At 43.6% G+C, this 21,735-nt stretch overlaps 2 protein-coding genes across 3 annotated transcripts in view; one reads left to right on the top strand and one right to left on the bottom strand.

The window, feature by feature from the left end:
* The window catches only part of TCP11L2 (t-complex 11 like 2), a 153,522-nt gene extending 139,160 nt beyond the window's left edge, over positions 1-14,362 (bottom strand). Inside the window, exon 1 of one of the 2 annotated variants that reach the window (XM_029599741.1) lies at positions 14,287-14,362. The gene's annotated coding sequence lies outside the window, so the exon portion shown is untranslated. Of the gene's footprint in view, positions 1-5,693; positions 6,090-14,286 lie in introns of those variants that run through there. The other variant, XM_029599740.1, reaches the window with a different exon arrangement.
* Positions 14,363-14,527: 165 nt separating this feature from the next.
* Positions 14,528-21,735, top strand: part of ACTR6 (actin related protein 6) — a 50,395-nt gene continuing 43,187 nt past the window's right edge. The window contains exons 1-3 of the mRNA XM_029599742.1: positions 14,528-14,776; positions 16,352-16,469; positions 18,082-18,150. Of these exons, the coding sequence (XP_029455602.1) occupies positions 14,709-14,776; positions 16,352-16,469; positions 18,082-18,150 (255 nt within the window). The 5' untranslated portion in view covers positions 14,528-14,708. The remainder of the gene's footprint in view (positions 14,777-16,351; positions 16,470-18,081; positions 18,151-21,735) is intronic.

Raw genomic sequence — 21,735 nt, 5'->3', positions numbered from 1 at the left:
TGCTTCGTTCATTCCTAAGACTCTGACTGAACCTGTTCCATTTCAGCGTGGTCCGTGACCAGCCATGGGTGGCTGTGTAGGGCATGCCTCGATACAGGCTTCTATTGAATCTTCGCCATGTTACCAGCTTCATCTTTCACATATCCATCTGGAGTCTGCCTCACACTCAAGCGTGGTCAGCGACCAGTCCCGTGGGTCCGCCCTGTGGTGGGCTGTGTAAGGCATGCTGCGTCGCAGCCTCAACCCAGTCCTAAACTTTGTTCCTGAACCTTGTTCCTGAGCTTTCATGCTCCAAGTTCTTCGTCTGAGCTTCCATGCTCTAGCTTCACGTCTGAGTCTTCCCTTCTGAAACATCTTGTCTCCAAGCTTCACATCTGAGTCTTCCATGTTTCAAGGCCTCCGTCTGCCTTCGTCCTCTGTCCGGCCTGTCGCTTCTTGCCTTTACCCAGCAGCAGGTCCAAAAGGGCTTGGAATGGTCAGAGGACCATTCAAAGACCACCATTGCGTTGTTGGTCTTCCTGAAGCATGCAGGTCCAGTAGAGGGTCAGACCTTCAGTCATTCTTGTCTTCATCCTGCCTTGTTCTGCTCCGCCCGTGCTTATTCAGCTCACCTCTCGCTGTGCTCTCAGGGCTCCTCCCTGAGCGGCGTGGCGATCCAAGGGCTCACATCTCCTGCCAGAAGCGACCGCGCCTCCACATTAGCAACAGAGGTATTCCATGAAGAGGGCTGCATTGGAATATGAGTGTAAGCATCCTTCAAGTCTAGAGAGCACATCCAATCGTTGGGTTGAAGAAGGGGAAGAATAGTTGTCAGGGAGACCATTTTGAATTTTTCTCTGACTAGGTGTTTAAGTTACGTAACTCCAGAATCGGGCATAGACCTCTGGATTTTTTGGGTATTAAGAAGTAAGGGGAATAAAACCCCATATTGTGGAGTTTTGATGGTATGACATGAATTGCCTGTTGTTGCTGTAGAGTTGATATCTCTCTGGTTAACCGAAGATGATTTGAGCACATGCCCATGCTTGAAATGAGATGTGGAAGGGAAGGCCTGGAAAGGAAGTGTAACTGATTGACTATTTCTAGAACCCAGCGATCGGCTGTAATTTGTGACCAAGCTTGGCTGAATGCTCTGATTCTCCCTCTCACAGCCGTGGGGGGTGGTGGCCCTGCTGGAATTAAAAAGAGGGTGGTGCCTTTGAAGCAGTGGAGAGTGGTTGACCTTGTTGATGTGTGTGTGGTCTACCTCAACATTGTTGTTGGTGTTGCGATGGTTTTTGAGGTGGTTGAGCATAAGAAGGCAGCCTATAGGATGGATAGGTTCTGAACGGTCGTCTGTGGTATGGCGCTCTTCTAGCCAGTGCGAACTATCGGCGGGAGAAGGTTCCATAAAAGTATTGGAAGATGTTAAGGCTTGAACCGCTACATTCTGCTCTTTTAATTGAGCCACTGTTTCTTGAAGTCAATTTCCAAACAGGTTGTGTCTCCTTGGCAGAGGATGTCTTCTCGTATAGCGCTAGCTCTGAGCCACGTCAAACGTCTGGCCACTATAGCCGATGCTGAGGCTCTTGAAGATGTCTCGAAGCCTTCATATACCGTTTGCAGAAGGTGTCGAATGCCCTCCTCCATGTCTTGTACTGCTTGTGGTGGTGGAGTTCTAGGATCTGTGCCTGGAAGGAGTCCTTTCAGCTGTTGTAACGATTCATACAGATATTGTACGATGTAGAACTGATTCTGATGTATTCGTGCCCCCAACATTGAGGATTGGAAGATCTTCTTTCCAAAGTCATCAAGATATTTATCTTTCCCCGGTGGTGTATTAGAGTGCAATCTGGACGTTTTGGCTCGTTGCATGGCCGACTCCACTACTATGGATGTGTGCGGTAGTTGAGGTGAGGAATAGAATGTAGATTGCTGCATTCTGAATTTCATGTTGGCTTTCCTAGAAACTGGGGTGATAAGAGTATGGTGTTTCCCAGGATCTTTCAAGTACTGTATCTAAAACTCGATGTGATGGAAGCGCTGTTGTATCCGATGGGAGATCGAAGATCTTCAAGAGTCCCATTGTTTCTGATCTTGGGTCCGGTAGCTTGTGGACTTCCACATTAAGGACCAAGCCCACCTGGTCTATAAACTTGGGGTATATAAGGTCCTCCGGTGGAGAGTAAGGCTCTTGGGGACCTTCTGGCAGGTCCTACAGATACCCTGTAGAGGAGCCTGGCGATGTTTCGGCAATGGAGGGGAGTTGGTAAGCCTAGGTGTCGAAGGCTGGGGTGAATGCTGCGTAATCACTGAAGGCACCTTCTGAGGTGTAGGTTGTGGGAGTAATGGTGATATGTCCGGTGAAGGCTGTGGTATCTGTGGACATTCTTCACCTGGACTGACAAGAACCGGCACACGGTTAGGGTGACCCAACTGTAGGGAGGCTAAGAAGCCTGAAAAAACAGATAATAATTGGGCTATGGCTTGTTGCGTCCCTTCCGGTATCTGTGAGTGAATAGGAATTGGAGAAGGTTGATGTGGTTGATGTGGAATTGCAGCCAATAATATGTCTGCACTTGGTGCAATAGGCTGGTGCATATATATTTCCACAGGTTGTCCCAATCTTTGGCGCTTTGCCAATGGTTCCTGTAGCTGAGGTAAGGCGCCTTTCCTTCTGGAGACTGAAGAAAGGTCTGAAAAAATTTGACCTGAGAAAGAAGGGGAATAGGACGATACTCGTATCCACTCGTCCTCCGAATCCAGAGGAGAATCCAGTCTGTGAGTGTCCAGCATATGGACGGATGTTCCTGTTCAGAGCGTGGAGTGTGCTCCTCTGGAACTGTTTGGCCCTGTGATATGGAAGGCCTGACCGTAGTTCTTGGGGTCGAAGTATGTTGAGATGAAGTCTGAGTTAGCCTCGATTGAGGTGTTGTCACTAGACTGGGTTGCGTTGATGGTTGTGTAGGCAAAAACTGAACTTTTTATGGAAAAATGCCTTGAGTGCTGTACCGTTGAATGCTTTGAGGGGGCGTGTCGTTTGCATCAGTTCGTGCGCCAGGATTTGCGCCAGTTTGCGCGTTGAGGTATGTGCGGGGTATACATCGAGGTATGCACCAGAGCTTGACTCGAACGATGATCCGGTGCTTGCTTCGAGCGATACATCGATGGTTGCATTGAAGGTTGCTCTGATCAACGCTTTTGGGGCTTTCTAGATGGTTGCGTCAAATGCGTCAATGGGTGTTTCTCCAGAACCTGAGTCGATGAAGCAGCTTCGGTCAGATTGACGCTTTGTGATGTCACGGTTTTCGGCCTCGACGCATACGGGGACTCGCCCAAGTCACGGTGGTGATGCCCCAATTTTTTTGATGACTTCCCTTTTTTCACTTTTTGTGGGCCCATTTGCGAGGTGCCCGGTTCCAATGACGTTGCCCGTTGAAGCGGAGGGGCATGCTGTGGCCTCAGCCCCGGGGAGGAGTGGGCCTCCGAGGGGGGGGGGGGGGCATAGGAACCAGTGAGGGAAAGTTTTAATTTTTCAATTTTTGCAGGTCTTTGGTGTTGCGCCTGCAGCGACATATGCCCACAATGTTGGCATTTCGACTGGTTGTGATCTGGGCCTAAGCACAGATAGCAGGCCTCATGTCCATTGGTAATGGACATTATTTTACCACAGTTGCAGGGTTTAAAAGCAGATGGTCAGGGCATGGTAATGGCGCTGAGTGGATTCGTGGTCCTCCAGAAAATTTTTTATAATATTTGTTCTCTTTTTTAAATGCTGAGGAGAGTTGTAGCTCCGCGTGCGTTCCCGCTCGCGGAAAAGACAGACTGAGGAGAATCTGTCTTCCTGCGTGGGAACACACGCACAGCCGCACAGAGCTAAGCTCTGTAAAAGCTTTGGGAAGCTCCGTCTCCGACGCCAGACTGATGGTCCCATGACAGCATGGCTAATTCAACCCTGCTATCGACTGGAAAAGCAAGTTTCTTACTGTAAACGGTGTTTTCTGAGATAGCAAGATGAATTAGCCATGAGGCCCACCCACTTCCCTGGGCTGCCTCTCTGCAAAAAATAAATAAAAAACCGCTTTGCTTAATAGCTTGAATATCAACTGAAGAGAAGATGGGCTTGTGCAGGAAACCAACCCACATGGGCACAGAACAAAGCTCTGTACATTAAGATAAAGTTCCACCCCATGCCACCAGAGGACGTCACCCCAGAAGGCAATGCTAATTTAACTTGCTATCTATGGAAAACATCGCTTATGGTAAGCAAACTTGCTTTTTTCACTACATTTGGTTTTCCAGCATAACTATTTATGCTCAATGATTTATGTAAAGAAAGTATGTAAGAAAGAATGCCTAACTGTGAAAACAAAAACAGGCCGATTTCATAAAAAGTGCGGGAGAGCCGGTGCTCAGTGTTAAGCACCCTCTCTCCCGACATGCGCCCAGGAGAGGTGTCGTGCTAGAGACAATAGCGCCTCCTTATTAGCGGAAGAGGCAGCTGGTCAGCGGTCCGACAACCGGCATTCAATTTTACTGGCATCGGTTTTTTAACCCGCTGACAGCCACAGGTTAGGAAAACGGATGCCCGCAAAATTGAGCATTCTATTTTTTAACCCTCTGACCGGCGGGCAGATTTATTTATTTTTTTATTTTTGGTGCCTCCGACTTTATATCGCTAGGATATTAAGTCAGAGGGTGTACGCTTTCCTGGGTTGCTTAGATCTTTTAACACCTGCACTTGGGCTGGCGTTAATTTCGGATAATTTAATGTGCGGCTTAGCCTCACGTTTATTTTCAGTATCCCAGGCAACTATAATAGGCTCATCGACATGTATTTGCATGTGATGAGCGCTATTAGTTTTCGCGAGGTTGGTCGCGCGCGGAGCACATCGTACTGAGTGAATCAGCCTGAAAGTAAGGAAGTGGAAGCGGAATTCGTCTGCTCCTGCTGCCTCTTCGGAGGACTCGGGCACAGACTAACTTTAATATAACCGATATAATTAGTTTAGCTGATTGGCTGCAAGGGCTACCTACGCCCCCAAACTGCCTGACGTCACGCAAACCGCTAGTTCGCGCAGCCCCAAGAAGACCCAGTTGGAAAGCGAAGCCGTTGCCTCGGCACCGAAGAGCTAGTCACGTCACCGGAGCACGTGACCACCAGAAGCCATCAAAACAAGACCAGAAGGGATTCATTAAAAATAAAAAAAAAACACAAACCCCCTTAGTCCGCACGCACCAAGCCGCGGAGGAAGAGGAGAAAAACAATCTGAGAACGAGGCTCCAAACTGTACAGAGACCAGTAACACTGTATTGAGGAAGGACCCCCGCAGCTGCCACTTCTCACCCCCTACCCCCGGATCAAGGGGTTTATTTTTGGAAATGACTCTAAGCCAAAACCCTTTGCATCGACTCCTAGAGAATGTGAAACGTTCGTGCCCCCGTCCCATCCGCTTGTCTCTCTCACTGTAGGGCACATACAGAGGGGCAGCTCCTCTCTCGCAGACGTCGCTTAAAAAACATGAGCGCTATTTATTCTACGTTCAGACGATGCCGTTAACACAGTATAAGGAATCAAATTTCAACCACTACAGGCTACGGTGTGGCCATGAGATGTGAGAAAGGGAGGCCCACTGGATTTCCCCCCACCGTCGGGGAGCGAAATGGCTACTTGACAGTAACAACCGCAATAAAACGAGAGAGGGGGCACTCACCGAAAAGCAGACTCTTCGCTGTGTATCTCGCCGACTGTATTTTTCCCTTCCTGAATGTCTCTCACTTTCTTTCCAGTCCCGTGTCTATGTCTGCTCCCTTCGCTCACGCTCTTTACCTCACTTTTTCTGATTGAATCTCCCTATCCCGTGTCTTGTCTTACTACGTTGGTGCCTGTAGGTCTCTCTCTGTGTCAGGTTTATGTTTTTGTTTTCTACCCTCTTTTGTCTCAAGTATTATTAGACTGGCGATGCTTCCCTCCACACTGGCTTGTTAAAAAGGCTGTAGCACTTCCTTTTCCCTCCTCTGTTTATCTTGCTGTCACACTCTTTAAAACCGAAGTCTCGGTGGGTGTTTGTTTGTCTCTCTGGCAGTTTAAAGGGCTGCTTTCTCCAATTACTCTCACCAACTGGACTGGACCAAAGAACGCTCTCCTGGATCCGTGGGGGGGAAAACCTAACCATTGTGAGGAACATGTTGCACACTTAAGATCAGCTGGACAAAGCAAACCACAAGGCGCTTGGCACCAACACGAGGCCTTTCGTTTCCACAGATCGTCTTTTAAATGTAGCTATTAGAGCTCGCAGCTCGACAACGTGTCGCAATGGTATAGCCCGATACCCTACCTCACATATTTACGGAAGTGACGCCTCCCGCCGGAATGGCTAGTTTTGGTGCTGCTGTGCGTGGTTCAGGAAGGGGGCGGGGCCATATGTCTTAACTACCAAAAGGAGAGGCTGAGCTGAGCACTGACTATATGAGAAGTTAGAATGAGGGTAGATGCTGGACAGAATAGTGCATAGTGGCCAACGCCAGCACTTCAGAGTCACAAACGGGCCAGGTTTTCAGGATATCCAGAATGAATATGCATAAGGTAGGGTTGCATGCAAGTGCCCGTTTGTAGTTCTGAAGCTGGCCACCTCAGGCTTAGGGTATGCTTTGTTTTTGGCACTTTCCATCCTTTGGGCTTACACATTGACTTAAGAGGGCAGCATGCTACCTCCACTGCCAGGCATCCTAGGTGGTTGCCCTGGCTAGAGTTTGTGACTCCTTTAATGAACCTAAGCAGTTGAATTTCTATTGCTGTACAGCCTCTGCCTCTCTGGGGCTGTAAGAAGAGCTCAAGGGTAGTGTCTCTGTACCTCCCTGCTGGGACTTATGTGGCCAGAGCTCAGGGGAATTAGTCTGTCTCTCCCTTTCACAGCCCAGCGGAATAAAACGCACACAAAAAATATGAGCACCCGTTTTCCTAACATGCCCTCATCCACATCCTCTGTGCGCCCGATGCAATATTCAAATGAGAAAGATGGAAGCGATGTACCAAAAGGGCACACTAAGGAAAAATGTGCATTTCTGGCGCTGAAAAGTATATTGCATCAGGTGCACAGATGTCTAAATTGTGCGTTCTTAGCAAAAGTGCATCGCTTACATCAAGTTATAGAAATCTGCAATTGTGTTTACCAAAAGGTGGTTTTGTTTTTTTAATGTTGTCCTTTAGCTAATCATGCTCAACTCCACTACTCACTATATACATTTTTGTATTTTTTGTTCTAACCCCAAATAACTAAATCTTATACTAATCTCTCTAAACAACCCTACCTACAAAGGGACATTTTTCACAACAGAGGTCCACATTTTTTATGTTTCTCATTAGCCCTTGATTGCGAGTAAACTTTACTCCACCTCCAGAGCTGGGGTTAATTTTCCAGCATTAAAAATGTGCATTGGGTGCCCAGCCTTTGGGCACACTTTCCTGCATTTGGCGGTAATGTCTTCTTTTCCGTATAATTTTTATGTGTTGAGCACTGTCAGGTACGCATATTTTAGGGTGTGCGTTTTGGACATGCTAATTTTACTGCATTGGACGCTATTATTATGCATCCAACCGTGGTGTGAATGGGGCCTGGCAGGGCAATTGGCCCGTCTCTGAAGTGATGACTGGAGTTCAAGGGTAGTGGTACTCCTACAACCAGAGATCACCTCAAATCTGAGCAATGAGGCTGCTTTCTTCCTCCCAGTGAGTCCAGAAAGGCACTTAATCACCTCTTACTATACAAACAGTTGGATGCTGACAATGAGAAAACTTTCATGTTACAAGTGACCTGATTCTCAGAACAGCTTTCACTGTAGCAACCACAGTTTTTCCCATTCGCATACTTGCTAATCTTTGGCCACTCTTAAAAGCAAGTTAAGAAACAGCAAGAGATTTAAATTCACTACTGAAATATAGAAAAGGAAAAGAGATTTTACAGAAAGGTGGAAAAATCATGCAGGTTTGGTTAGCTGAGTGTCTTCCTCATAAAAAAAGCAAAAATTGGTACTGGATGCTCACTGAGACTCTTCTCTATTTCATTTTGTTGATATAGTTTCCTACAAGTGTTTAAATCTATTGTAAATGTAAGTTGCCCAAATTAATTTTAATATAAGAAATGTATTACAAAATGATAAGCTGCCGGCCTCGTGGCAAGATGCCACAAGGTTCTACTTAATATCAATATCTTAGCATAATGGTATGGTGGAATTCAAACATGACTTAAAAAATAAATGATTTATAATAATCACTAATCACATTAGGGTTATATTATAATCATAGCCCTCAGTTTCCTGCAGAAGCTCAGGCATAGATTCTGTGGTAAAAAGGCAGCAAATTCTGCAGCAAACATTCTGAAATTTTGTGGCAATTATGCAGAGCATGTACATACATTTGAATTATTTTGCATATTAAATCATTTAAATTTATTTCATATAATGAACAAAAGTGGTTCTCCAACCTTGCTTTGTATCTGTATAATTTAATTTGTTTTGTTCTTGCAAATTTTATGAGTGAGGAATTTTAGGTATCAATGTGGGAGAGGAGATGAACAGCAGAGTTCAGGAATGGGGGAGGAGAAAAAGGAGGGAAGATTGGAGATGTGGTTGGAAAAGGGGTCCCCAAACTACAAGTTGCAGAGCAAATTTTTCCAGCTCATTAAACTCTCACTGCCCATGGCCAAATTAGCCCATGGAATGCAGAATTGCTTACTTGTAACAGGTGTTTTCCAAGGACAGAAGGATGTTAGTCCTCACACAGTGGATGACATTAGATGAGCCCCAACACAAAAAACTTATGTCAAAGTTTCTACAATTTTGACTTGCCACACTGAGCATGCCCAGCATGCCCTATACCAAGCGTCCACGCAGGAGTCCCTCTTCAGTCTTATAACACAGAATAAGACATAAATCAAAAAACAGGAGAAACCCAACTCCACGAGGTGGCGGGCAGGTTTCATGAGGACTAAAATTCTAATGTCCTCGGAGAACACCTGTTTCAGATAAGTAATTCTGCTTTCTCCGTTGACAAGCAGGATGGTAGTCGTCGCACATGGGTGAATCCCTAGCTAGAGGCTGTCCTCCAACATAAAAGGGGACCAACAAATACCCAACCAGATGCCAATGGGCATAACAATGGTGTTGTTGGTAACAATAAGGGGAGACAACTTGAACCCAAACAATGGGCCCTAGGTGGGAGAGAGTTGGGTTCTACACCTCAAACAGATTCCGAAGGACAGATTGTCCAAACCTACTATCACATCAGTCATCCCTATCCAAGCAATACTGAGATATGAATGTGTAGAGAGAATTCCATGTCACAGTTTTGCAGTTCTCCTACACAGGACCTGCTCACAAGTGGGCCACTGATGCTGCCATGGCTCGGACAGAATGAGCCTTGACATGACCCCCATGAAGCAGTCCTGCTTGGGCATAACTCTGGGCTTCTGTCCGCACCAGATAGAAGGCTAAGGATTGCTTGCAGTTCAAACTCTGCAGGACTTGTTTGCCTTGGTGTGAATAGGGCATGGCAGGGCAATGGACTGGTTAAGATGGAAATCCATCACTATCTTAGGCAGGAACTTAGGGTACGTATGCAAGACTACCCTGTCATGATAAAACTTAGACTAAGGTGGATAAGTCACTAAGGCCTGGAACTTGCTGACCTCATGTGCTTATTGCCCATATAGCTTCCTACATGAGCTACTACTCGTGGGACATCTGGAAGCAGGTGCAGGAGGTGGGCAAGCAGTTGCCTCAGCAGCAGCAGGACACCCTCATGTCACTAGGGCATAAAGGCCTGGAGTGCAGAAAACACGAGCGAGCTATGATGTTTTCGAAATGGCATCAAGGGTCTCTGCAGCAGGAACTGGCACCCACAAAATGGCATTGCTGTGGGCCTCGGATCTCCAACCAGAGGTACAGGAAAGACTCGCTGACTTTCTGTATACCGGGGAGAATCTCTTTGGAGATAGGATGAGGGATGCAGGGACCCAGCTCTCTACACCCTCCCTCTATTCATCAGGCAAGTCACCTTACCTGTGCCCTTCCGACTCCACCACCAGCTCCCGACTCAGCACTTTCCACCTTGCTATGCCATATGCTTAGAATAGACTTCCTGAGTTGGAGTGTCATACTTCCTCTTTGGCATATTCAAATCTAGTCTTAAAAGCTCACCTTTTAGAGCAGGACTTCCCAAACATTTAGCCAATGAGACCCTATTTTAGTGCCTGAAAATGTACATGACCCCAGAGGATAACCAAAACTAATTAGCAGGGGCACGGTCCCCCTCCAACAATTTCTCTACTCTCACCCTCTCTGCATTCCAGTTGATCATCTCTCAACTGCCATCACTTCCAGAGGACATCCTGTCTTAACTTCTCTTTTCTAGCTGACCCCTCCTCAACCTCCAGTCCTCTGACTGATCCCCTCTTACATTGACCAGCTCTTCTCATCTTTTCCAGCCCTTTTCACATTTCCCCAGCTGATCCCTTTTCACTCCCTTCTTATTATCCCAATTGATCTTCTATCATCCCCTCTCTCATCTCCCCCTCATGTGATGCCCTCTCACCCCAAGCTCCTCTCATACATTGCTCAGTCAATCTTTTGTCATTCTCCTTCTCTCACCTTCCAGAGCGAGTTTCTCTCTGATTGATACAAATCCTAAACCAGGGCCGGTGCTTCCATTAGGCAAACTAGGTGGTTGCCTACAGCGCCAAAGTCTGAGAGGAAACAAAATCCTGCCAGCAAAAGGCCTGCAGGGGTGCTATGCCAGAGCTAATACTGCCAAAAAAGGATAACTCTTCTGGTGCCACTGCCTAGTAGAAGCGAGAGCTGTGCTAGAGGTAAGTTGGGGTGGGGGGGGGGGGGGGGTGCAAGACTGAAGGTTTGCCTAGGGCACCAAATACTCTTGCACCAGGCCTGCCCCAAACCTTTCCTGCATCTGATCCCTCCCTTCAAACACCTTACACTTCCTCCTCCTCCTCCAAACATTCCTGTGGCCAGGATCAGCGACATTTTCCTTTGGGCTCCAGCCCAAAGATGGCTGATAACAGGGACATTTTTCTCTTGAGTAGGTTCAGTGGAGGGTAAGGTGAGAGGAACAGAAGCAATGTCCACTGGCCTGTGCACACTTAGCCCTCCCCTTCCCTCACAGCTGGTCCCATAGCCTGACAGTGATCTGCAAGCGGCAGCAACATTAGTACTGAAAGTCAGCATGGGAGCTGTGAGCCAGTGAAAGATCACAGGACCTGCAGGAGCCCTGATTCCTTCTCTCACAGAGCTTCCTGTTGCTACAGAAACTCATGAAATGGCAGGGCTGCTGCAGGGCCTGTGAATACATGCTGTCTCACAGACTCTGTACTGATATCCACTACTAATGCTGCCAGCTGAAGGGCCTGTGATCCCAGTTGAAGAGCTTGTGACCCCATTTGAGGTCCTGACAAACAGTTTGGGAAGCCATGTTTTAGAGGCTGCTTTTAAATCTTAACCACTTCTCTACAATAAATATAATTCCTATAAACTCTTATTTGTTCCGTTATATGTTTGTCTTGACATCATTGTAAGCTCCATGGAGCAGCGACTTTCTCTTAACTTTACAGCACTGCATGTTTCTAGTAGTGCTTTAGAAATGATAAGTGGTAGCAGTAATTTATCTTCTCTTTTTTTAAACAAATGTTATTCAAATATTTTTCTTTCTTTTATTTTTAATTCTTATCAAGTTAGTATTTTTTGGATAAATACTTTTTTCTGATTTAAAGTTGTAAACAATACATTTTATTTTTGTGCAGTACTACACTGCAGACAAGATAATTATTTTAAGTAGGAGTTTTACTGAATTTTTAGATAATCACTTACGGGCCGATACAGTAAAAGTCGCCGGCGCGCGCACAGGCCACTCTCCTGTGTGCGCGATTCTGTATTCAAATGAGGGTCCACGGCAAAAAGAGGCGCTAGGGACACTAGCGCATCCCTAGCGCCTCTTTTTGGACAGGAGCGGTGGCTGTCAGCAGGTTTGACAGCCGACGCTCAATTTTGCCAGCATCGGTTCTCAAACCCGCTGACAGTCACGAGTTCGGAAACCTGACGGTGGCAAAATTGAGCATCCGGTTTTCAACCAATGAGTCGCGGGCCAATTTCAAAATTTTTTTTTTTTTTAAACTTTCGGGACCTCCGACTTAATATCGCCATGATATTAAGTCAGAGGGTGCACTGCTTTTCTGTGCACTTTCCCCGTGCCCGGAGAAATTAACGCCTACCTTTGGGTAGGCGCTAATTTCTGAAAGTAAAATGTGCGGCTTGGCTGCACATTTTGCTTTCTGAATCGCATCGGAATATCTAATAGGGCCATCAACATGCATTTGCATGTTGCGGGCACTATTAGGTTCGGGGGGGTTGGACGTGCGTTTTCGACGCGCTAGCTTTACCCCTTATTCAGTAAGGGGTAATAGCACGTCAAAAACACGCGTCCAACCCCCCTGAACCTCCGCCAGAGCACGCTGTACTGTTTCGGCCTGTTAGTAATTAGAACCAAATTATCGTATTAAAATTGTAGTACCTTTTTGTTTCAAAAATTAGTTTTGCCACTACCAGGATACTAAGGATGGAAAGGAAAATTAACATAATTCCCTGATGAAGCCCTACTTAAGTAATTATCCAGTTTCTGAGCAATAATACTTATTTATAGTTCAAATTTCAACTTTCCTGTGCTTTTTTATACAGATTTTGTTTCATTCTCACCTCCTTCACCTTTCATTATAGCTTAAAGGTTTTATTCTTTCCTTTCTGATAAACAGGTAAGGGTTTTGAAAGGTCCTCCTACAGAACTACCTCCATGCTAATACTGATTGATCAGGAATATTTTTATCTAGATTAATTTATCACCTATCTTTTATACTAGCACCATCCCCAATAGCATAGATGGATAGTGCATTTTAGAAAGCCATCCTGAAGATGAATTTTCCCTGTACAATATGACAGCAGAAAATGACAGAAGGTTCATCTAACATGTCCTTTTTTCCTTCCTGATACTATACCACAAACAAAGGGCAGTCTAGGGTGTGGCAGATGGTGTGATTACTTTTGGTCTTGCATATGCCACTGTGGATGAAAATAAAATGTAGGATCAAAGTGCTAAGGTCTATACTACATATAGCTGACAAATGACCCAGTTCAATGAGATTTTTTGACCAGTCCTGTTTTTGAACTTACATCCCAATGCATTGTGCTATTTGTAGTTCCTGCTTTAAAAAAAAATTATTTACAATGATCTATACTATAGTCTGCCAATTACCAGACTTCTGTTCTAAGCAGCTTACAAAGTTCACATATACAATAAAATACTATTTGAAATCAGTGTGTGGCAGATATAATGCATCAGATGGGATTGTCAGAAATCCAGAATGGTCCTAAAATAACTTCTTGAACTGGGTTACTTAGCATCATAGGGTACATGGAGAGGAACATGCAGCAGCCTTGCTTGGGCAGCAGCTTGTGCTTTGCCATCAGCCTCTTCTCAGATATACTCCTCCCATCAACTGATGATCACCCTCTACTTCTTGACACATTGTCCTCACTTGGATTTTGGGACTCCGTTCTATCTTGATTTTCCTCTTACCTTTTCCATTGCACTTTTAGCGTATCCTCTGGTGGATCCTCCTCCACCGCTATCCCATTATCAGTCGGTGTGCCTCAGGGTTCTGTCCTGGACCCTCTTCTCTATACTTGTTCCCTTGGTGCTTTGATCTCCTCCCATGACTTTCAGTACCATCTTTATGCTTCTAGATCTATCTCCCTGCACCAGAAATGTCACCATGAATCTAGGCCCAAATCTCAGCCTGCTTGTCTGATTATCGCTGCCTGTATGTCCCACTGCCACCTTATATTTAACATGGCCAAGATAGATTTTGTCCTTTCTCCCAAATCATTTTCCCTGCTCTCTTTTTTAATCTCTGTGGGTAACACTGTCATTCTGTCAGTCCTCTCAAACTAGGGTCTTCTTTGACTCTTCTATGCACACGTCCAAACACTGCTAAAATGTGTCCTTTCTCTATATCATCAAAATCCATTCCTCCCAAAACCCTACAAAAACTTCTGATAGTTTTTGCCTCTACCATCTACATTAGAAGGCTGTTCCATGCATCTACCACTTTCTGAACACTGCTAGCTTAACATCTAAATAACTTCTTATGGGTCTAAACAGTTAACAACTTTGCCTAACAGGGGTGGAAACATTCTTTTCCAACTCTGGCAATTTGTTTACTTTTATTTGTATAAAAGTTCCCTTACTTCAGCGCATGTATACATGAAATTCCATTTCCCTTCTTTCTCCCCCAGAGCTCCCTCTTACAAGGTTTCAGCTGTAGCCATGCACAAGATTGATTCAAAATCTAGGACCAGAAACTGTGAACTGTGACGCGAGTTGACCCGTAGCTCCGCCTCCTCATACCCCTACGGGCGGAGTCAAGGGCTTCAACTACGTAGCTCCGCCCCTTTGCAGGGAAAAAAAAACCAAACCCCTAGCTGTGCCGTGCTTATACCCTTCCCTCCTCGAACGCCTTCAGTTTCCCAGCATGCACTCGGCTGGCCGCCGTGGCGCACCTCGAATCATCCTATTGCTTGCCCGCCTACGGCTTTCCTCCCGGTGGAGGGAGTTTTATGCGGGAACGGAATTACCGGGAGATTTATGAGGGTTACAGTCGAAGTCTACGATGACCACCTTGGTGCTGGATAACGGGGCCTATACCTCAAAGATCGGCTACAGCCACGGGCAAGTGAGGTAAGTGCAGCGGAGGCGATTAAACAGTGTTGTAATAGCGGCTTGGGGATGCTGCCGGAGGTCCTTAGTGTGCTCTCACCCGCTGCCTATCTCTGTCGTTTTCTCGTCTTTCCCTTCCCATAGATCACAACTTTGCGGCCAGAAGCGCAGCCTACCTTATACCTTGCCTTAATGGTTGATGTGCTTGTCATTAGTCTTTTTTAACTCCCTTCAGTATGAGGATCCTGTTGCATCTTATATTTGGCTGTTTCGCGTTCAGGCTTTTGTCAGTTTAGCGCCTGAGTTCCCTATTTGTATGTTTTTAATAATGAAAACCCTTTTTGTAGCTATAAAAGTCAAGTCATGCACTTCTCAGATGATCTGTATCTATCCAAGAGCCACACTATGACTAGATGCATTAAAAGATTTTATCCCATTTTGTGCCAAAGACGTTGGAAATCTGTGAACATTATATATATTTTTTAATTGCAAATATTGTTCAGACATTTTCCTAACATGGTGCTTGCTGTTCCTGTATTAGTTCATTTGGATTCATAGAAATAAAGAACAACAACAAAGTTGTAGGTGGCATTTTGAATTGGAGTAACAATGCATTTGGAGAGCGATTTTGCACTGATCTGATGAAGTCAGTATTGCTCCCCAAAGCTAGTCATAAATGGGTTAGTCCAATTAAATGTCATCTACAACTTTATTTTTTTTTTTAATTTTATTTCAGGTTTTTGCCACAAAGTTTTGCAGTTGTTTTTAAGAATGCCATTGGTAATCATTTTATTTGACATAAATGATCTTGTAAATTCTTGCATTTTGTCTATTCATTCAGAATCTGTGGAAATCTTTAATAAAAACTGAAGAAAATTTCTATTTTTGCTTTTGTACATAATTTGTAATATTTATTGAAAGAAAACTATTACCCTCACTTGGAATATCCTTGCTTCTAGCACTCTATGTAGGGAATAACTCAAAATTTGTGGAGCTTTTTCACTTCTGAAACTCATTTAGGACATCAGGTATTTGTGGATGAAAGAAAAATGTAAAATACTTGTTTGAAATATTTGCTCATGTCACTAGAACTGTACAGATCGAGATAATATTTTAGTATAGACAAAGCCTCTAGGTTATCTGGATGCCATAGCAAGTGCTGCATAATCTCTCTCTCTCATGAGATCAGATTTTTGATCTGGACTATGCACCTCACAATAAGCAGAGATGTATGTCACCTCAAGTAAGCAGAGATGTGTGGACTAGACTTACTGTAGTGGAAGCACTTCAGTAAGAAATTAGACAGTTGGGGAGGTGGAGAAGGCTGGCATCTATCATGAGTAAGGGTGGAGGTAGAGACCAGGGGGCTGGTGTCCAGGTGGAGAAAAGAGGAGAAGCTGTTTCCTGCAATTTGGTGGCAGTAGCTGTCAAATCTCAGGAAACCAAGGGCTATGAGTTTGGAGATATTTTAAAATGAGACAGCCTCCTTGAAATCACTTGTTAGTTCTTTCTAACTTGTCTTGTATAAAATGTATTCTGACTTATTGCATAATACAAATAAATAAAAATGTATATGATTGTTTGTTTCTTTTACAGTGTAATCCCCAACTGCCAGTTCAGATCTAAGACTGCTCGTTTGAAAACATTTACTGCTAATCAGATTGATGAAGTAAAAGATCCATCTGGCCTTTTTTATATTCTACCTTATCAAAAGGTAAATAGTTGTACAGTGTAGAGGAGTGACAAAGTTTTTTGTTTTTGTATTATCCATCTGTTCCCAAATATTTACTGGTTGACCAAAATCCATTAAGATAAAACTGGTTCCCCAGTGCAGATCCCAATTGGGTGAAAATGGATCTGGTAGAATAGGCAGAAAAGACCTTAGTTGCTACATATGTATACCACACAGCTTTTTTTTTTTTTTTTATGATACCAAACTGTTTTTTCTAGAGGGCTCTCCATGAAGTTAGCAAGTAGCACATTTAAAACGAATCAAATTTCTTTCACTCAATGCACAGTTAAACTCTGGAATTTGTTACCAGAGGATGTGGTTAAGGCAGTTACTGTAATTGGGTTTAAAAAGGTTTGAATAAATTCCTGGAGAAGTCCATAAACTGCTGTTAATCAATAGGGAATAGCCACTGCTTGTTGCTGGCATTAGTAGCATGGGATCTATTTAATGTTTGGGTACTTGCCAGGTACTTGTGACTTACAGGCTGATACAGTAAAAATGCTCTCCTGTGCGTGCGATTCTGTATTTAAATGAGGCCTGGTGGTAAAAACAGGCAAAAGGAGACTCTAGGGATACTAGTGCGTCCCTAGCGCCTCCTTTTGGACTGGAGCGGCGGCTGTCAGCGGGTTTGACAGCCGAAGCTCAATTTTGCCGGCGTCTGTTCTCAAGCCCGCTGACAGCCATGGGCTCGGAAACTGGACGCCGGCAAAATTGAGCGTCCGGTTTTCGACCCGACAGCCGTGGGCCGACTTCAAATTTTTTTTTATTTTTTTTTTTACTTTTTTTACCCTTCGGGACCTCCGACTTAATATCGCCATGATATTAAGTCGGAGGGTGCACAGAAAAGCAGTTTTTACTGCTTTTCTGTGCACTTTCCTGGTGCCCGAAGAAATTAGCGCCTACCTTTGGGTAGGCGCTAATTTCTGAAAGCAAAATGTGCGGCTTGGCTGCACATTTTGTTTTCTGAATCGCGCAGTAATACCTAATAGGGCCATCAACATGCATTTGCATGTTGCAGGCGCTATTAGATTTGGGGGATTGGACGCGCGTTTTCAGTCCCCTTACTGAATAAGGGGTAATGCTAGCGTGTGAAACTCGTGTCCAATGGCGGGTTAACAGTGCGCTCCGTCACACTTTATCGGCCCGTTAGATTGGCTGCTGCTGGAAACGGGGTACTGGGCTTGGTGGACCCTTGGTCTGACCCTGTATGGCATATCTTATGTTCCTGTTGCTTTTTCCTTAAAACACATCCTCTTCTGTGTGTGTTTGGTAAAAAAAACAAAGCAAGATCCACAGTAACTGAATGCATTTCTCCTCCTCTGAGGCTGTCTACAGCAGCCCTCAGTTCATTATAATGGGTGCATCTTTAATGCTGAATATCCTGTAGTTAGGGTGTGAGGCAGAGAGCAGCTCTGCAACATTATAGTTTTCTAAAAGCCTAAAGTAATTTTTGGGTTCATTCTTGTCAAAAACCCTGTAATAGAAAATGTAAGTTCTGAAAGCTGGCAAAAATATCATTTGTAGTAATTTTATTTATTTGTTTTTTATTAAAACATTCCAGCTCCTTAACCGAGTTTCTTTTTAATTGACTTAGGGTTATCTGGTGAATTGGGATGTTCAGAGACAAGTTTGGGATTACCTCTTCGGAAAGGAAATGTTTCAGGTAAAATAAATTGTATTTCTTGAATTTTTTTAATTTTTTTAAATTTTGTTTTGTGTAGCAGTTTCACATTTGCTCACATGTCATTTCCTCCCAAATGTATTAAGTTGTTGTATCTGTAAACCAGAATGAAGGCAGCCAGCTAAATTCCGCTATATAAAAGCTTTTAAATAAATAAATAAATAAAATAAATGTTTTAGGCTTCCTTGGTTCCTTAATGCCCAGGTGTACAAATCTCAAGGGCCATAAAAAGGTCTGGCTTGCAGAGAAACCAAAATAAGAATGTTCACTGGGTTCTTCGTGATCAGGTATGTGCACAAACATCACAGGTATTCATTGTGGGTTTCCTGAGACCCAGACTGACTTGCAACTCTTCAGAAACGTGTTGTGCACACTGTCACTCCTTGTGACCTGGGGCAAGTCACTTCAATCTCCATTGCCTCAGGTACAAACTTACAGGGTCATTTATCAAATTGCATTATGGCGTTTACACATGCGAAAATGCCTTAACGCACGCGATAATCACCATAACGCATGGTGCGATGCAAATTTTTAAATGGGGAGGGGTTTGGGGTGGGATTTCTGGAAAAGTGCAGTTTGCAAAGCCATAATGCACAATATTGCACGGTTTTTTAACGCTGAACATAACTACACCTTTTTAGAGATAGGGAGGGAGAGAGAGAGAGAGAGCACCTCTGGGGGTGGCACCATAGTAAACAGCTATTTATGCTACTATAGGAGGCCCACCTAGTAACTCTAGGTGAGGTTTAGGTAGTAGTGTAGGGGTTAGGGGCTACTTTTACATGCAGACTGAGACGTACAAACAGAACAGTGCACTCGTGTGAAGATTGATGTCATTCGGAGTGAGGAAACTCACGCAAAGATGAGATTTGTACAATGTTCTCTCAACCCAGGTAGATGATGGCAGAAGGATCAACTGATCCATCCAATCTACCCAGGTATTCCTGTCTGCATTGCTAAAGATATATCTCAGCTACCAGCCATAGAAGTATCAGCTCTTGTAGGTTATTGTGTCTTATCCAAGTTAGTTTTTGTTTTCTTTCTCTTTGGTGCTCTACCATCCATGGTAGATGAGCATACAAATTCCCAATCCAAATTCAGCACTCAGTTTATTACCCCCCCCCCCCCCTACCCACCAACTAAGTCTTTTAATAATCTAAACAGCTACCAAAACCAGTGAAGCTGTTATCTAAATATCCAGCTTCCTAAGTCCCTGTGGTTCTGTTGGAGGGTTCCTGGCCACCATTATTTTGCTGGCATCAAACCAGTTGTTTTATGGAAAATTTGGACTGTGGTATCAAACTGGCTACCCTGTGGCCTGCAGTATTGCTAGCCTGTACTTCCTTTATTCACCCTTTGTTTGGTCAATGCAGACTCTTTAGTATAAATCTCTTGTCATGGATTCCTATTTGGGGATTATGCTCTTTAGAAGAGACATCCTAGAGCTGCTGCAGAAGTGATTACTGAGTCTGTGGACTACCATGATTTGAGTTTTTCTTTGTTGTAGTGTAGACAGGATGCTGCAAAAAAAACCCCAAAACAAAACAACCCAATCTTGCTGCAAGACCCTATTAGTCTCAATGCTACAGCCTCCTGAGCAGATTTCCTTACAAAATGTATGGATTATGATGGCCAAGATTGAAGGTTCCCTAGTAGGGAATTGTTATCCAGCTGTGCAAGTTCTCTGCTCATGTGGAACATAACATTACAGCTCTTTAAGAAACTCTGGAGGCATGTAGGTCCAAGCCTGGAGATTCACAGAGTCAGATCTCTGTATTATAAAATACTAAAGCCAATTTGGTGGAATATGTAACTTTTTCGAGAAGCAAGATAGTCTCTCTTGAAGACATTGCTAGATATGAGAATTTGTGTATAATTACATTTTCTCAATCTAAATTGATATCTCCATATGAGATGTTGAGAGATTTTCTTGATTTTGAAACTTTCTCTGTAGGCAATTCCACCTGTTTCTCGTGTTTTATGTGCTTACTTTAAAAAAAAAAAAAAAAAAGTGAATGTGCCATTAGAAGAGGCGGTGGGATTTGATGCCCTGACACCTGTTGCCTCAAATATAAATTTAACTGACTTTGAGTCATCAACGGAAGAAGTTGGAACTAAAGCTACTCTCATTGTTACCTTTGCCGAAGAGCTAGATAGGGACTTGATCCTATGGGTATTCTTGAAGAATAAGAATATTCCCTTTTTGGGGCAATTAGTTAAGATATTTTCCTGACTCATCTCTAGTATTCCCAGAATACTAGAAATAGATTTATTACCTTACGTCACCAGTGTTTTGATATTGAGGCTACCTTCTTTCTTAAGTTTCCTTGCAAGTCTATTGTGGGGTATTTAGGCAAGCAATGTTTGTTGATCCTGATCATCTCATGTCTTTTCTTACAAGTGAACCTAAGGCCTAACCTCAACCCCTATCAACAAGAATTAAGATCTAGATGTTCCCAAGGGCTGATCATATTTGGCTAGCTAATATCAATGTTATCTTTTTTCCTTTATCATATTTACTACTTCTATTTCTTGGGTCTCTTTTGATGGATTAGGTTTCAAGTATATGCAATGTTTTGTGTGACATTTAAATTTCCTTTTTGTTGCATATTATGATGACTTTCTGAAGCATGAGATTTGTATTATAATTATAAAATTTGAATGAAAAACTATAGTAGCTGAGACAGCCAGTGGTCGCTGTTTCTTTATAGTCTCTAGTCTACAGTGTGTTTTGATTTGAAATGGTTGTGCAGATCATCAGAGCAGTTTACAGTATTAATAAGTGGGTAAGGACAAAAATTATAAGATTTATTATAAATAAAAATTGGTACTAAAAATTCTCACAAACATAGTAAAGTAAAATATCTTAAAAACAATAAAACAGAAATTTCAAATTTTTCTTTGCTCAAACTGAGAGGTGAAGAGTATTCCACAAGCAAGGAGCTGCATAAGAAAAGGCAGATCCTTAAGCATGTTCTAGCCTTATGTGACTTGGTGAAGGGATAGTTAACAATTCCTGCTGGGAAGATCTTAAGGTGTGAGAAGCCTTACAAGGATTTAGTAAATTAAATGGGTATGGAGTGTGGCCAGTGAATAGAGCTCTATATACTAACGGTAATGAAATCTATAGAAGATGGTGGTTCCTGTTTCCATCTGCTTTACTCTAAAGAGAGCAGTCTAGCAGCAGTATTTTGAAGGCACTTTAGAAATGTTCTTGTGCACCCTAGGTATAAAGTACACCTATCCCATAAGCCATTGGGCTGTCTCTTAACTTCTCCTTCTCTGTCTGCCCCAGTCTGATCCAGGGCCTTCTCAATGCTGCACATTTGCAGTCCAACAAATTTATTTATTTATTTATTTATTTATTTATTTATTTAAGGTTTTTATATACCGGCATTCGAGATCGCAGTCCCATCATGCTGGTTCACATAAAACAAGGGTGCATCGTGAAACATAAACTAGAACAGTGGTGCAGAAAATGCAGTTACATATAACAGGGTAATTAAAAACTTGGCGGGGAGGAAGAGAAAGGACAGATTATAATTCAAACATGTAAAAACGATAGTG

This window comes from Rhinatrema bivittatum, chromosome 4, assembly GCF_901001135.1.
Source record: "Rhinatrema bivittatum chromosome 4, aRhiBiv1.1, whole genome shotgun sequence".
Lineage (NCBI taxonomy): Eukaryota > Metazoa > Chordata > Amphibia > Gymnophiona > Rhinatrematidae > Rhinatrema > Rhinatrema bivittatum.
The sequence above is the reverse complement of the archived record's forward strand: the minus strand, read 5'-3'. Positions and strand labels throughout refer to the sequence as shown.